Genomic DNA, 18,272 nt, shown 5'->3' with positions numbered 1-18,272 from the left:
ATTTAAAAATAGTTAAAATTTAGAAAAGATGAGTTTTGCTAAGAAACGTTGGCAATTTAGCCAGTTTCGTGCAGATATTAATGACAAAAAAGTAAATTTAAAATAAATTATTTTATAATTGAAAAACTGCTTTCATCTGGTGCTTTGTCTATACAAACGCAATCACACTCACGCTTTTAACAGACATAATTAAATAAGTAACCACAATCTCTATCTTTGGCCACTCATCGTGCTTTTCACACCCACGTGCCTCAAATGTTGTAAAGCAAACTGAATTCCAAAACAAATACAAATATACATAAATTGTCCTTCATCAGACGCTTTATTTGATCTCTCTTTCACTTTAAGTGTCCCGTTTTAGGTAATGCACTGCATTATTTGAATATATACACTATGTATACATATTACATATATTTAAAACCAAAAAAATGGCATTTCGAAATCTTTTTTTTAGGTTATATATAGATATTTGAAATATAAATTGGGTGGAGAAACGTGAATATCATAAGAAAAATAATTGTATTTTAAATATTATAATGAAAAAATATTTCTTTAATTTACACACGCTATTACAATTTCATATGTTTAATTGGCTCTTGTGTACATTATTTTTAGCAACAAACACAAACACATCGTACATACAAACAGCAAAACTTTGCTGTGCAGAGTTTTTTCTTTACATTTTCACAGCAAAAGTTTGAAATATTAATTTCAAATATATTTTTATGTATGTATTAAGTTAAAATTATTATGTAAAATTTACAACAACAAAATCATAATAATATTATGTACAGTGTATTTAATCTCAATGCATTTTTGCGCATACTTACTACAACTTACACCCCAGCACACAGTGGTAACACCTAACACTTGTTATAAAATAACACAACATTTTGAAAAAATACGGTTTTTAGTAGTATAAATTGTGTATAATAGTTTTTACTAAATTCCATTAAAAAAAAAAAACAAACAGGTTTTTTAATAGCAGCTTCGGTATAAAATTTTAGCGCCATGAAAAAGTTGCCGAAAAAATAAATAAAAAAACAATTAAAAATTTCTTTTATATTAAAGAAATTTTTTTATTGAAGCATTTTTTAATTCAAATTTTTTTTTGTTTTGAAGATTTTTTTACTCATTTTTAAAAACATATTTTTTTTAATTAGAGAAAAACCAAACATAATAATAATGAAAAATTGAGGAAAAATAATTATGTTCTATATGAATTTCAAAGGAATATTTTTTTAATTCAAAAATTAAAATAAATTAAAATTTCTTTTTTCAAATTAAATTAAAGAAAACCAAATATAACAAAAATGAAAAAAAATATTATTTCTAGAAGTTTCATAGGGAAAACAATTAAAATTAATATTATATTTACTATATATGAAAGTGTATATTTTTTTGTTCTGTTACGTTTACCATTCATTGACCTCACTTATAACATACATACGTATTACCTTTAACAAGCTTTATATACTTTTTTTGTTTATATTTTGCACTCACCTTGCACGCTGAGCCGTTATCCGTCATCAACAATCATCATTTTTATGCCTACAAAAGGAAGTGTGTTTACAATAAATGCAAATATTTCTTCATATTTTAGAAAATATAATAAATTTAAAAAAAATTTAATAATTTCTGTCAGTTAACTTAAAATATATGAAGTAATGTTCGAGGAATTTTTTTATGATATAAACAATCATATTATAAACTTAGAAAGTGACGAATCGTACAAACAAATATACCGCTATAATGAAATAGTGATAACAAACGGTAAAAAGTACTAAAATTCAATATTAAGTGATTAAATAGTTTTGTCCCAAAATCTATTATTTCGACTGGAAGTAATATATTTTCGCTGAAATATTTTTTTATTTAATAATTTTTTATGCCTCAAAACAATAATTCGACCCTATGGTACATTTATTTTCCTCAATAGTTTTTTAATTTATTTGATTTTGGACAAAGGATTTTGAGGTTATGTTCTTTTAAATTCAATAAGAAAGCATTGTCAACTCTTAAATTATCATATTTCCAATAAAAATATAATTTCGCATAAATATTAAGAATTTTAATAATTTTTTTTTATGTTCTTTTTGAACTCGTTTTATAGAAAAAAAAGCGAACGGAACATGTTCTTAACAAATAATAATGAGTTCACTTCCTATTTTAAAAAACCTAATTTTTGAGAGTTTGAAGCATATAATTGAATTCGACTGACACATAGCAACTCTGCTACTAGTTTTCTTTAGGTGGTAGATGTTTGGCACCGTGTATATTAGGTGTATGTTCTGAATCAGAATAGATGAATAGAAAATTATTGTTTTTAATAGTCTCTAATCACTCTACTGTTGCTCATTAGCATTATCACACGTTTGATATTTACCCACCGTACGTAACCTAACATGCATTTTCCCATTTTTTTTTTTCTCTCTACCAGCTTTCGTTTAGAACTTTAAGGTTTTTCCGCCAGCAGCACCATAAATTAACAAACATTAACGTCATATAATAGTTCAATTATATTTTTATTAACATTCACTCTCTAAAGATCAGTTACGAAAACTTCGGCACTTAGCCACTTAGCAACAAATTTATAAAAGTCAATGAAGTATTTTTTCAATGCAATCTATTTTTCTAAAATTAATTTAATTCTAAATTTAATTAATTAAATTTTTTTATTTTGAATGAATCGTAAAATAACTTCTGTTTCACATAACCTAAAATTAAGTAATTTTGAAAAGTTAATGCATATCGTTAGAAGTCATAAATCATACTATAGGTACATAATGTATGAAAAATTAATTAATTAAATACGGCGTTCTAAAAGTCTTAAAATTATTAAAAAATGAATTTTCAGTGCACTCTTTTGGAGGTTATAAAAATATAACAATATAACATATAAAAGAGTGCACTGAATCTAATATATGTATGTTAAAACAAAAAACTGATTTTCCGGCCACGCATAAAATTTGTTACTTCTCGCTGCTTTACAATGCAACAATTAAAATATCTCGACATTTTAAAAACATTTTTTTTTTATATTTTATGATCCCCTTTTTGAAAGCAAACACTTTTCTTGCTATTTTTTTTTTTTTTCAACTTTCCGTTCATCATTACGGCATTGCGATAATCTAGTTCTAAATAGTTCGAAAGAAATATGTTGAGGTTAAGTCAGTATTCCAAATAAAGCAACATTTCGGTATTACTAGCAAAATAAATGAAAGAATAAATGTAAATACTCCACTTATGTAATATGTATGACTATAACAAGCACTCACAATACGCACCAAATTGCTATTTTCCACACATATTCAAGCAAAATCAGCCAAAATTACCTGCAAATTGCAAAACCCTCAAATTCATGCTGTGCAGAAAAGCCAATTGTATACATATTCTCAATTTGAAAGTTAAAAAACTCAAATACACTAAATTCTTTTGCATATAACAAATAAGGCGCGTCTGAAAAAGAAATGAAAACGAAACAAAGCCAATTGTGAATTGTGCTACAAATAAGCAAGAAAGTAGAATTGTTCCTGTTCTGTCGATTGTCATGTTCCTCTAGCTGTGTTAGTTTTGTACATTAAACAGTGCTTGCATTTGATGCCCAAGGAGATGACGAAGAGAGTTCTCTGCCACACATGGAGCATGGTTTCACTTCGAAGTTGCCACCCGGCTACTTGACGCACGGGCTGCCAACGGTGAAGGATGTAGCACCGGCCATAACTCCGCTGGAGCAGAAGAAAGAGCAGGAGGAGAAGAAGGAGAGTGAGTTAGAACACACACACACACTTATACAATATAAAGTTATTCCATTTATTATGTATTCTTTACAGTTAAGGAACTTTCGGAGGAGCAAAAGCAGATGATCATACTTACCGATGAGTTTCAACATTTCATGCTACGCGCCGGACGCATCGTTGAGCGCGCACTCTCCGAGAGTGTTGACATTTACACGGATTACATTGGCGCCGGCGACAATGAAGATATGAACGATGAGAAAACACACGCACGTTTGTCGCTAAATCGTGTCTTCTACGATGAACGTTGGTCGAAGAATCGTTGCATCACATGTATGGATTGGTCGACACATTTTCCTGAGTTGGTAGCCGCCTCGTATCACAATAACGAGGAGAGCCCCAACGAACCGGACGGTGTTGTTATGGTTTGGAATACGAAATACAAGAAGCATACACCTGAAGATATTTTTCACTGTCAAAGCGCTGTGATGTCAACATGTTTTGCTAAATTTAATCCTAATTTAATATTAGGCGGCACTTACTCGGGTCAGATTGTACTATGGGATAATCGTGTGCAAAAACGCACACCAATGCAACGAACGCCTCTAAGCGCCGCCGCACATACACATCCAGTCTATTGTCTGCAAGTTGTGGGCACACAAAATGCTCACAATGTCATCTCTATCTCTTCGGATGGCAAGCTGTGCTCTTGGAGTTTGGATATGTTATCGCATCCACAGGACACTTTGGAGTTGCAACAGCAACGTCCGTCGAAATCGATTGCAGTCACATGTATGGCATTCCCAGCGAATGAGATTAACAATTTGGTGATGGGCAGCGAGGATGGTTATGTGTACTCAGGTGAGGAAGACGTTATTTTTATAGTATTGCACTTATTTTTACAGATTTGAAGGCTTTAAGATGATGTCCTTAACACCGTGCTTCTCTTACTGTTGTTGTTATTGTTGTAGAGACAGAAATATTATTTAAATAATATCAAGTAATTTCGAGGCATAGGGGCGAGTAGAGGTAATTTGGGTAGGTTCCAATTACGTAGAACCGATTCTCGTGCCGCTCCTGTTCAGGCGAGACGCTTTGGGCGACAAAAAAGTTCGCCTGTAAATCCATTCTAATTCAACATATTATTGCTGTAGCATAAAAATACCGCAATTAATTTGGATAATCATATGCCTAAGTTTGTAATTTGATTTAAATGTTATTAATTTCCATCTTCCCCACAGCTTGTCGCCATGGGTCGCGCACTGGAGTAAATGAAGTCTTCGAAAAACACTTGGGACCGGTGACAGGAATCTCCACGCACTACAATCAATCGTCGCCTGACTTTGGACATCTCTTCCTAACTTCCTCCATCGATTGGACTATTAAACTCTGGTCTATGAAGGTCCGTTGCAATATTGTGACACTCTTTATAAAAATAATAGCTTGAATTCTCTTGCATTTTCAGGACACTAAACCCTTATACTCATTTGAGGATAATTCAGACTATGTCATGGATGTCGCATGGTCGCCCATTCATCCGGCACTGTTTGCTGCTGTCGATGGTAGCGGTCGTCTTGATTTATGGAATCTAAATCAAGATACTGAAGTACCCACAGCATCTGTTATGGTTGGTGGTGCGCCAGCGCTTAATCGTGTATCGTGGACGCCGTCTGGGCTGCATGTGACCATCGGCGATGATACAGGCAAACTGTACGTCTACGATGTCACTGATCATTTGGCGCAGCCGTCACGTGATGAATGGTCGCGCTTCAATGCGACACTCAATGAGCTCAAAATGAATCAAAGCGATGATGTTTAAATCAAAACAAAGCAAAAACAAAAAATGCATTCACAATTGCGTGGAATTATGCTAAATATATTGATTAAAAAAGACTTAATTGATACCCTACTACTATGGCGACTTAATATGTATGTGAAGCAACAGAAATATTAGCTGTGTTGTCAAAGGAAAGGTCTTGAAAAATTCATTTAATGAATTATGCACATATAATTTGTACTATTCCTCTGTATCTATATACAACACTAAGTTAAAAGATTTTTACAACAAAAAAATTAAAAACATTTAATGCTTTTTTTAATTGTAAAATGCTCGCGCTTGTTTTTAAGTAATAAGTGCTTGAGTACTAAGTATTAATTAATTTAAATTTTCTTATTTTTTCAATAAAAGTGTGCTTTAGTAGTATTATCTGCTTTTGCATGTTTTCTAAATTTTATTCAACATTTTTTATGTATTTATTTATTTAAAATTTCTTCGTTTTCAAAACAATACTGATACTAAAGCAGGAAAGAGAGAACGTTTTATAGGCAGCTTCAAGAAGTGAGCGCAAATAAATACTAAAGTAAAATTAATATGAATATTTACGTATATTTAAAGTGTAAAGATTTATTGAGAAACGATATATATAAATATAAATCAACAAAATTTATGCTGAAAATTAATACCGTTATTTTTCTTTCTTCCTATTTGTTGCGAATGCTTAGATAATTTGCTTTCATCATGTCTTTTGGCGTCGGAATCTCACAGGAATTAATAAATAATGTCGAAGTTTCGAACGGGGAAATAAACATTTACTTGATACATGAAGATTATTATATTAAATATAGTAGGTAGTCTTTATACAGTTAAATATCATGGTGGAAAAATTTCAAATCGACTTTCTAATATCAAATCCTACCAAATTGAAAAAGCATATTATAAATTGTAGACGTGCAGGTGACATATTTTATTGCAATATATTAGTCTGTCAAAAAAGTCTTGCGGTATTTTCGCTAGTTGGCGCTGAGAGCGCGTAGTTGTAGTTTTATTCGTCGCATCGGGTCATGCCATACCTTTTTGGAAAGCTCATTTCACGCTAACACGTGTCTGATTGATTGTCGTTTCTTTTAAGTCGTTCGTGAGTTATAGCGTCGCAAACATGGAGGAAAATAAAGAGAAAATACGGGATATTTTACAGTACTACTACGATAAAGGCAAAAATGCATCTCAAGCCGCCAATAAAATGTGTGCAGTTTATGGACCCGATACAGTTTCCATTTCCACCGCACAACGATGGTTTCAACGTTTTCGTTCTGGTGTAGAGGTGATCGAAGATGCGCCACGCTCCGGAAGGCCTGTCGTCGAAAATTGCGATAAAATCGCTGTATTGGTCGAAAGAGACCGGCATAGTAGCAGCCGTAGCATCGGTCAAGAGATGGGCATGAGTCATCAAAAAAAATTTTATGAACAATTGAAAATTCAATAAAAAATACCGCAAGAAATACGGCAAGACTTTTTTGACAACCTATTATAATATTTCTCCTGCTGCGAAAATTGGCCGTGATGGCCATTTCGTTGAATTCAAGTCATAAATAGCATAAAATTATCTGCACAACAAAAAAACATAACATCACCTCTTATTAGTAGACCCTTTACATACGTTTTCTTTTTGGTGTTCCAATCATTGTGGCAAACTTAAATACCTTGTTCATGGTATAAAAAAGGAAATAATTCCAAATTGAGGTTAAACTCGTATGTGGGCTTTTCAAAATACTATGCTAATCGAATTTATATATGCAATTATTGAGACAAACCAATTTTTTCTACTGTATACATATGTTAAATAGATTTAAAGGTAATCTGTGTTATCAACTTCATCAGTTAATTATACACCTTATGATCATGGTTACACTTTAGTGTTCTTCTAAGATAGAGAGAGAGAGAGATTTGTCAAATTTGGAATTGGTTCTGGTACACCTGACTATCTTGATATAAATACGCTGTAAAACTGAAGCGTTAAACGAAAAACATGACCTTAAGGATCTTCGCAAAAGACCTCAGCTCCTAACCCTATTTTACAGTCCTGCCAAACTCTTTGTTTTCAAAATTTCTAACATTTAAAAGTTTGTTTGACTAATATTATCTGTCCTTCTGTTTCATTACTTTTTTAGTTGGGAAATAAAAAATAAAAGCTAGCCGGCTTCAAAATCCAAGGAAATTAATCGGTTTTACAAACAAATCAAGTCCTTCGTCTGGAGCAGCAGTCAGTAAAAGTAATTTAAGGGGGGAGCTTCTAAAGCAGCTTAAAAAAAAAAATTTTTTTTTGCTTAAATCTCTTTAAAAAACTATCTAATATGTTCCCAAAGTTATATATAGGAGTTCGAAATATTGCCGAAGCTAGAGGGGAAACAGTGGCCGAGCCTCTAACAGATAAACGAACGTTTGGGCAAAAAGCGAAATCTTTGACGTCATTTTTCGGTATCTCATTTTTACAAATTTTCTTAATTGGTGGCAGGATAGAAAAAACCTAAACGCCGTATACATCTCAGGCAAAGTTTATTATCTTTGGTATTAACTTTGTTCAAAAATCAAATATTCAATTTTTAAAAAATTGTAGAACTTTGCACTTAGTTTAACTAGAAAATAAGTTATTAACAAATATGAATATCTTTCTTGTTTCAGATAGAAATTGTGTCCTGCATTCTGCCCTCCGTCCGGCAAATGTATATGCGAGATGGATCGGGCAATTGTTTCCCAAAGACAATTTATAAAAGACTTCGTATCCAAAAAATTTGCGGAAATGTTTAAATATAACTATACTTGTAAACCCTAGAAATTTCGCTTTAATCAATTATTTCTTTATCTCCAAAAAAAATCTTAAATAAATTGATTTTTTGAATCCTCTAAAGCAGGCTCCCTTAAAGGTTTGATGCACATAACTGAACTTCTTTTAAAATATTCATAGTAGATCTTTAATATTATACAGTATAAAAATTTTCTTGACATCGATGTCTACGCTTCAACTGTCTCATTCGCAAAAATAGAGTTGATGGTAGTGCTATGTTTTCTATCACCTTTGCCACCGTTGACTGTTTACAGACTATTTCGTCTGGTGTCAGTTACTTAGAGAATATTGAACTTTAACTCGTCTACAAGAGTCATAATTAATGTTACTTACAGTTTTTTAGATGTCTGGACGCAGATAAAAAAATTCTAGAACATCTAGCGAAGGTAAACCATTTCTTTCAAAAGCGAACTGCCTCTGCTCCATATTAGTTTTAACTTTCAGAGAAAGGAATTTTGGCACAAATTGCTGAAGCGAAATGTCATTTATTTAATAAACCTACACTTATACTTATTGGAACGTCTGATCTCATTGGAGTCCTGCAAGTCTCAAGCCTAATATGAACATCTAATGTATGGCAAACAACTACACTTGATCTCCTTTAGCACGGTTAATTAGGACAGTAAATTACGCGTGAAAAAAATCAGATTTTCATATAAAACTTATTATTAGAACCACATTAACAAAATATCCGTGCGAAAAAAGAAAAACGTGTGACAGAAATCTCATTTGATAAGTAAAACTATCTATTCTTACAGTGAGAATTTACATAATGAAAACATTGGAGATTTACTTAGAATTATATTTTTCATACAGCTCACAGTAGCATTCTGCTGTTTAATTCTCTCACTTCACACGCTCGAGTCCACGCCTCAAGCGATCAAGTGTCAAGCTAACTATATTTTATAGATTCTTAAGTTTAAGGCCACTGTCCACTGTGGCTTATTAAGCAATGCTGATTTTAATACTAACCACGAGGGCCACTGGATTATAGTTACCGGTAAATTTGCGTTGGTATAACAAAATTTTGTCTTCTTTGAAACGCAGATAACAGAACTGAGTTTTTTGTTAAACACATTTAAAAGCATTTAGTAGCATTACTCAAATTTGTGAAAGAAATCTTAAAATTAAAAAAGTGCCCGGAAATTGTAATTTAAATTCTCCGGGTAAACGATATTTGATAAAAATGTATTTTGCTAAGATGGTAGGACTATCTATGCCAAATAGGGACGCTATCTGTCAAACAAGTTTGTCTTAAAATTTGTATTTCAACAAATTTCGTGTGAGGATTCGTTGCGAATGTTGGAAAAGGCTTACGGTGATTCAGTTTTTAGTGGTGTAAAGCCTTCAAAGACGGTCGACAGATCATTGAAGAAATGCCTCGTTCTGGACGACCCTCGACTTCTTCAACTCATGAAAATATTAAAAAAAAGTAAAGAATATGATGCTTGGAAATCATCAGGCAAGTATTAAAGAGTTGTCAAGAGTCCCTTCCAATGATTTTGATGAATGTTTTAGGTATGAATCGCGTTCTTATGAGTTTGACATGCAGACAAGTCAACAATCATCCAAATGGAGGGAAAAGAATAAGTCGGAACCAAAAAAACCAGGTCAAAGCTGCCCAAAAAACAAGGTGATACTCAGTGTTTTTTTCGATATTCGTGGTTTGTGGCATCATGAATTTGTACCTGAGTGACAGACACTCAATAAGGAGTTCTGTTTTGCCGTATTAAGACGTTTGGGTGAGAACATCCGTCGAAAATGACCGGAGTCGGGGAAGAAAAATTCATGGATTTTACACGATGATAATGCCAAAACGCTATTAATACCATCGATCAACCAACGTATTCACCAGATTTGGCTCCGTTTGATATTTTCTTCTGAAATTGCCGCTCCGTGGAACCCGTTTTCAGTCAATCGAAGAGATAAAACCAATTTCCCCGAAGGAGCTGAAGTCCTTATAAAAAGTGTTTCGAGAACTGGAAAAATCGTTGGCATAAGTGTATTACATTTGGTAGGGAAAAAATAAATGTTGTGGAATAATTAAATACTTTGCGGTTTATTTACAATCCGAATACTTTTTTATCAACATTACTTTTTTAGTACAAGTAGTACGGTCGTCGTGAAATTAATAAATTTCTATGCATTGACTCTGATTTCATTTCGTCAAATAACGGAAATTTTAATGAAATTTAAGTGTATTTTACGAACCATTAATTTAAAAGCATGAAAAGCCACTACTACAATTATGAATTTTAATATAAAAATCAGTTCACCGATAATAATGCATCAATGGACAATGTAAATTCCTGAAAAATACATAAAGAGCAATCATTTCTTGAAGATCAATTTCAGATAAAATAATTAAATCAGAATCGAGAAGTGTTCAAAATCAGTTGCCCGCTTTGACATTTTTGTGTACTCGAGCAAAGGTTGAAAGTGGTCGATAATATATATAAAATGCGAACTGGCGCCTCAGAAAGCAGCGATAAGTAATTGAAATCCCCTCGTAATGTATATTTTGATATTCGCTTCTCGAACAGCAACTATAACGCGATATTATAGATATTTACGGTTTGCACCTCTTTAATTAAAACTGGTATTTGAAAATATCTATACAAAAAATTAGACTGAATCACTCTTACATAGTAATGTCGTTCTAGAACTTTGGTAGCATATTTAATAATTTTGCGAACGACTTGAGAACCTAAGAAACCAAGTTTGAAAAGTGGTCAAGTTTATAAAGCAGAAATATATTGTTGTCTCCTTACCAGAAGTTAAAAATTATGTTTGACACTTGGCGTAATCTTAAATCTAAGCCAAAGATATCACTAACTAATATGGAACGGTTTCCTCTTAAGGTTACATGGGTTTACGGGTTTCCAAAAATTGATTTCTTTTTATTGTCTTATTAAATTCTACAATGCCTCTAGAATATTGTCCCAAAATTTTCAATTTGATCCAAGCAACCTCAAAAACTTGTGCGCTCAAGGCTAGCTAGGCTAAGTACGCCACTTTTAAACGCGTTTTTTCTAGAAACTGTGTTTTAGAAGCCAGTTGGCAAGATTTCTCGAGCACTACTCAACCGATCTTCATGAAATTTTACACAGGTCATTGAGATAAAATTCTCAAAGACTTGGACGAAGCAACTTTTTCGATTACAAATACTTGAGAAAAAAATGTCGTGAAATTTTCACTGAAATTTTAATATTTTTTTTGCAAAAATAGTTGGAAAAAATGTTGTGAAATTTTCATTTTTTTGTAAAAATGTCTACAAAAATCCAATTTTCATGTTTTTCCTTCGTCCAAGCTCTAAGTTAAGGTTTTAACTGAAACACGTATTTTTTCACTTTAGATGTTCCTATAACGAGTTATCCCGCCCGGACGTATCTTTTTTCCGAAGGGTCAACGGAAATGGCGTTGCAATGCCCGGGTTTAAATTTTTTTTCATAATTTTCAGAATTTCTTTGTTATTAGTATATGTTTCTAAAAAATATTTAATTTTTTATATGAGAAATTCGTTCTTGATTAATAAATTGTATATAAGTGCTCTATCAGTACCAAATTCAGACCATTTTGTGGCACTTTTCTTTTCATTGGATTCAAAACGCCAAACTGATGGAAAAATTGATCTAGAGAGATTTCTAAATTATTACGAATATTATTCTCAGGCTTGATAGTGGACCGCATATATGTGTTTTAATAACAGAATAAAACACTAGAACCCTTCATAACGGCATACCACTAGGATCTCCTCTCTCAGCAACGTTATTTATTATGGCCTTTAATCAACTCAGCAACTTAATAACCTGAAACCGCAACGACCACCTTACCTACGCTGACGATGTATTAATATTCTCTGCTTTAAAAAACTTGAACGAAGTCAAAATGGTCTAAAGCGACAGGAACCAAAGTTTTTGCAAGCAAAAGTTCAAAATTTTACATCTGCAGAAAAAGAAATTGCACCTTTACTAATCTTTCCCTTGAAGATACTCAAATCCCACATACTAACATCTTAAGAATACTTGGTATATTATTTGATAAAAAGCTAACATTTAAGGAACATTGTAAATATGTTAGATTAAGCTTACTCAATAGATTAAACATTATTAAGTTTCTTTCATCAAAACACTGTCACATACACATCTCAACACTTGTAAATAACACAAAAGCACTGATGTTGTCAAATATAGATTTCAGACTCACAATTTATGGACATTGTGCAAAAAAGCAACTCACTCCCATTGAAACCCCTTATCACATAGCGGCAAGAAGAAACATTCGCACATTCCCCACCTCACCAACCAAAGTAGTACTAACTGAAGCAGGTCTTCCAAATATTCATCATAGAACAAAATTTAACACAGTGATGCTCATACCAAAGTTCATGCAGTGTAAAAACTCGATCTTGTTTAATCTACTGCAAGCAAATCCTAAAACGAACAAGCCATCTACGATCATAAAATGCTTGAATATTATCAATCAGTTTCATATGATATAAATCGTCTATAACACAGTGCAACAGCTAATCTGGGGGGTGAGACCAACTTGCAGATGACCGTGCAAAAAAGGCTGGAAGAGAAACACTACTTTTATTCGAACACTGTACGTTGAAAGACATTAACAACAAAAAAAAGTACTTCACGAGTCAACACCGAGAGATTGGTCAAATTTTCAACACCATTACAAGGAACATAATTTTTCTGGTACCAAGCCAAAGCACCCAACTGATTGCTCTTGCGAAGATATAAAAACGTTTGTTCGAATGAGAATAGGCCACACCTTCAAAACTCACAGTCATCTTTTAAACAAAACGGCTAAACCAAGCTGTTCAGATTGTAATCAGCCAAATATATCAGTAAATCACATGCTAAAGGAAGACAACGCTTTAAATACATCTAGGACAACTACCTTTGGTAAAACGAAACCATCAAAACTTTTAAAAACACCAAATACTGACAACTTCAGGGAAATAAACAATTTTCTAAAAATATGTAAGATATCAAACTTAATTTAATTGTAACTAAACCAATGTTAGTTACTTATAGACACATATATGTAATATTGTAATATAAGAGCCGAAGGCCTCAGTAGGCAGCGCCATAACTAAGTGAATTAATTATTTATAATTATCTCTTTTGTAAATAAATAAATAAATAAATAAAAACACTAGAAGTTAAGGTCTAGCTTCAAGTGTATTTTGGACATAGAAAGCTTTGTCCATTTACAGTTATTCAAATTGAATTTACAATATTATCTAACTTAAAGTCATTGGTATTCTACGTTGCGTGCCAGCGGCGATTAAATATAGAAAATGTACATATAGTATATACATATGTCTATGATACAATCGCTCAACCCAAATTATTACAAAAACTTTAGTACAAACATACTTTATTGGGAGCCAAAGACAAAACAAGCGCGATGAGTCGACTATCTTAGAAGCGAGTGTAATTTTTGCATTCCTAACAAATATATATGCATATGCATATACAGTAAAATCCATACAAACATACATACATACATACGTGCATATTTCGCTGAGCGCGAGCTTCCATTCAGACCAGTTAAATGAGTGTAGCTGGTATTCAGTCGTTGAATGGCCTTTGAGAAGTAAACAAGTGACAAGAGCTTAAAGAAAGTATAATTCTACTGAAACCACATATTATTCAAGTTTGAAGCATAAAGAGCAATTTAAAGACCATCTCAGCAATAAAATGGATTACAAAGTGAGTAAATACGAAAATATTTGTACCTACCATACATTTGGCATATTGATTTTATACCCAATTATATTCGTTCACATTTCTTGCGATGCGTCATCAAATATTTCAACGCTTTTACTAGCCAACTCCCACTGTAGTGCCCGCCGCCCCATTTGACGCCTCCGCGGATGCACAGGCACTACGCGCCGCCATGAAAGGTTTCGGCACGGACGAGGAGGAAATCATCAATTTGCTCACTGCGCGCTCCAATGCACAACGCCAACAAATTAAGGCGCAATTCGAAACGGAATTCGGGCGTGACTTAGTCGACGACTTGAAGAGCGAATTGGGTGGTAAATTTGAAGATGTGATTGTGGCTTTAATGACACCGCCCGTGGAGTATTTATGCAAGCAGTTGCACGAAGCTATGGACGGCATGGGCACCGATGAGGAGACACTTGTCGAAATACTATGTACCAAAACGAATGAAGAAATGCAGGAAATAGTAGGCGCATATGTGGCGAAATATGACCGGCCGTTGGCAGAGCAAATGTGCAGTGAAACTTCGGGACATTTTCGTCGTCTGTTGACCTTGATTGTAACGGGCGTACGCGATCCCATTGGTACTGTTGATGCGGGAAAAGCGCACGAAGATGCTGAAGCTTTGTATGCGGCTGGGGAAGCCAAGCTCGGCACCGACGAAGAAGTATTCAATCGCATTATGTCGCACAGCAGCTTCGCGCAGTTGCGGCTCATCTTTGATCAATACAAAGAACTATCAGGACAGACTATTGAGCAAGCGATCAAGCATGAGATGGATGGCGCGTTACATGATGCAATGATTGCTATTGGTAAGTGGCAGCATTTTGCTTGCTGTTTCCATTAATGATTCACAAGTTTATTGCTAACTATATGCAGTATGTATGTACGTATAGTAGGGTGGTCCTTAAATAAGTATAATATGTCAATACGAGTAATATGAAAGGCAAGAGATTGCATTCGAGTTTTTGTCGCAATTTGTAGTGATTAATCATTAAGTGTCAAAGTATTATATGAAGTCTCAAACGAGTCGAAAATGTGATATATTACAAACTGTCGGAATTTTTTTTTAAATAACGTATTTATGCACCACCCTCTATTATTTTCTTGACTTCCGGTTTAATTTTATTACAATTTTGCTAATGCAGTCGAATGCGTTCAGTCACCGGCCGCCTTTTTCGCCAATCGCCTCTATAAGGCAATGGATGGTGCCGGTACAAATGATGCTGCGCTCATACGTTTAATTGTGAGTCGTTCGGAAATCGATTTGGGCACTATTAAAGATGAATTCGAACGCATTTACGATCGCACTTTATACAGTGCTATTGTGGTAAGTGAACTGATCAAATCGAATACGATACTATTATACTTGTCTAGTTTCAGAAGATATAGAACACAAAGTGCGTGCGCAAATGTAAATTTTGTTGGTAGTAAAAATTTCACTCAAATTTTCAGTTTAGCTTTGCCCAGTACTTCCGCTTGCAAGATGCTAGCTAAGTGAAGTAGACGGTAAGATAGACAGTTATCAAACTTTTCGGAGTATACTCCTGTCCATTTTGTACCCGTCGGTACAGACAAGTAATATTCTCCCCACCCACTACGCATCTTATACTTGTACAATCACGTCCATAAGATATTCTCACCTGGCAGATCCTTTTGAAGTTCAACCTTGGGAGTATATATTCATATTATTCTACATAATAATTCTTTCTTTATAAATAACAAACCTAAGTTGGACTTTCGACTTTCCTTTCTCATTTCTTTCGCAGCATAAACGCAGCCAATTCATATTTTTCTCAAATAAATCACTTTGCCAAACTCCTCTTTCTACACGCACACACTTCACTCATTCATTTACAATTGAAAACTACTGCCACGACTTGCTTTTCACTTAACGGCATATTGGAAGCAACACTAATCGAAGATTTTGCAAAAAAATATAATTTTTCGTCAATATTTTACAAAATATTCACAAATTTAGCTAATTGCAACAAACGCGACGCGAGTAAATGTTCGAAACTGACCAACGCCGAAGTTTTAGCGCCGGAACTTTTATGGACGCAGGGTTACATTTTTTGCATAAAAAATCTTAATAAATACTTTTTAAACAATACTTTTTTTTATAAATTATTAAATTATTCGTAACCTTAGTTTATAATATTTTTAATTCATTATTAAAAAAAATATTATAATAATTGATTATATAATATTAAAAAAATGTATTCGATAATTGCAATGCAATCCACAACATCCACTTACATGAAAAAGTGCAACCCTGTGTTTCCGGCGCCATTTAATCAGTTCCAAATATAATTTCGCGGCGCTTGTGTTGCAATTAAAAAAAAACGTAAATATTGAGGAAAACTGTGAAAAATAATGGTTTTCAGCATAAATGTAGAAAATATATGTGTGGAAATAAGTGAAATCGGTATGAATGTAGTGTCAAGCATTGGTTTAATTGCCAAGTGTTCAAGTGTAGTGTATGGCTGCGAGCAGCCTTCGAAAGCGAGTGAGCAAAGGTTCGCCTGCCTTTTAACAAACGAAGAAAACGGACCTGCCATTGCATTAAGCGCATTGAAAGCAAACCGGAGTTCAATAAACACTATTCATTAAGTGTCTCTGAATCAAAAATGAAGCATCTGATTTAATGAACTACGAATTATATGAAAATCCTGCAGAACTGTTCAAATTACTAAAATGCGGCTACCAATTTTAATGATGATTAACAGCTGATTGAGAGCTTAATGTGGTCCAATTGAAAATTTAAACCTTTTATGTGCAATGTCTTCTTTGATAAAAAAAGTGAAGTGATGTTTTTTAAAGGAAAAAGCTTGCTTTAAAATAGGTTTGAGATTAAGCAAATATGCACCTATAAAAATCAGAAAAAAGTGTATGTGTACATATCTTATGCATGTATTTATACATATATCGAAATAACAAAAAAAAAATATTTCTATGTAAATGGATAGATTTTAATAACACTTATATTTGAAGATTGTTGTTGAAGAAAATTAACGAATTAAATACTGAAATGGTAAGTGTTTGAAGGATGAATTCTCTAAGTATTATTACATGCCTGCGCAGCTTATATCGTTTATATACACCAAAATTTTTCTCCCATTTGGGTAGTATCTTGAAGATACTCTATAAAAGGATGGCCTAAAAAAATTAAGCGAAATGGTCTAAAAGCTTTATGCTTCAAAGTTTGCTATTTGCTGCTAAAAACAATGTCCAATTTAAAAATAATAAGGGTTTTCCGTAAAGAGGATCGGGGCGTTGTTGTATATTTTATTAGTAGTTTATATTTGTAACCGTCAAACCTATTCGCACTCTTCTGAGACTAGATGAATGTAATGATCTGCCTTATGAACACAATTAGTTTTAGTAACAAAAATACATAAATACGTTTCCTTTCCTTTCGTTTTTTCATATTTTTATTGTTGTGTTGTTTGATGAATGTACCGTCATGTAGGAAGTAAGTATTGGAATTGCACAAATTATTCATTTTATAAATATTGACTTTATTTTCTCTATATGTGAATTAACAAAAACCATAATAACTAAACTTCAGTAAAGGAATTATATATTTTAACCTCGTTTAGACATTTCCATACAAAAATAAATAATTGTTTTCAATACAGAAACATTTTCAAAAATAATTGAAGCATTAAAAGTATACAGTTATGAATGCAGTGCTTAACCCTGGAATGCATTAAATATTTTAAAAATATTGCTAACATATCTATGCCAATATATTTTTTCGCATTATTTAATAAAATCATTAAATTTTTTTGAAAAAATATTTTTTGAATGTGCACATATTTATGTATTATATACTATTTTGAAGTATTTACTATTAAAAATGTAATTTTTTATTAGGCGGAAACAGCGGGTGACTACAAAAATGTCTTGGCTGCGCTGCTGGGTGGAGCATAAGCTGAAATAATACTCTTCTAATTAAGTCCAGAATATATATTTGAAATATTGCTTGATATTATAAACACCAAACATTTTAACATAGAACAATGTCATTAGTGTAATAAATAAATATATTTTAGCGCATGAAATAAAACAAATTTCAAGCAAATAGACACATTTTTAAAACATTATATATAATAAATATAAAATAATATTTATATTTACATATAAATTTTTCAAAAAAGTCTTGC

At 32.8% G+C, this 18,272-nt stretch overlaps 2 protein-coding genes across 6 annotated transcripts in view; both read left to right on the top strand.

Annotated features, from left to right (window-relative positions):
* Positions 1-5,971, top strand: part of LOC108969900 (cytoplasmic dynein 1 intermediate chain-like) — an 11,044-nt gene extending 5,073 nt beyond the window's left edge. For 2 of the 4 annotated variants that reach the window (XM_018935095.1, XM_018935174.1), the window contains 4 exons: positions 3,589-3,765; positions 3,834-4,598; positions 4,979-5,139; positions 5,203-5,971. In XM_018935095.1, the coding sequence (XP_018790640.1) occupies positions 3,589-3,765; positions 3,834-4,598; positions 4,979-5,139; positions 5,203-5,556 (1,457 nt within the window). In that variant the 3' untranslated portion in view covers positions 5,557-5,971. The remainder of the gene's footprint in view (positions 1-3,588; positions 3,766-3,833; positions 4,599-4,978; positions 5,140-5,202) is intronic. The other 2 variants (XM_018935018.1, XM_018934935.1) reach the window with 2 other exon arrangements.
* A 7,994-nt stretch (positions 5,972-13,965) lies between these two features.
* On the top strand, positions 13,966-18,194 carry LOC108974371 (annexin B10). 2 transcript variants are annotated; one of them, XM_018942548.1, is made up of 4 exons: positions 13,966-14,088; positions 14,207-14,915; positions 15,252-15,433; positions 17,983-18,194. In XM_018942548.1, the coding sequence occupies exons 1-4, from the start codon at positions 14,077-14,079 to the stop codon at positions 18,037-18,039; spliced, it is 960 nt and encodes a 319-aa protein (XP_018798093.1). In that variant the 5' UTR covers positions 13,966-14,076; the 3' UTR covers positions 18,040-18,194. The 2 variants fall into 2 exon arrangements, with proteins under 2 accessions (XP_018798093.1, XP_018798914.1); XM_018943369.1 differs by having other exon boundaries at positions 15,252-15,437.
* Positions 18,195-18,272: the final 78 nt, after the last annotated feature.

Source organism: Bactrocera latifrons, unplaced genomic scaffold (genome assembly GCF_001853355.1).
Source record: "Bactrocera latifrons isolate USDA-ARS-PBARC rearing strain unplaced genomic scaffold, ASM185335v1 scaffold_0, whole genome shotgun sequence".
NCBI lineage: Eukaryota > Metazoa > Arthropoda > Insecta > Diptera > Tephritidae > Bactrocera > Bactrocera latifrons.
The sequence above is the reverse complement of the archived record's forward strand: the minus strand, read 5'-3'. Positions and strand labels throughout refer to the sequence as shown.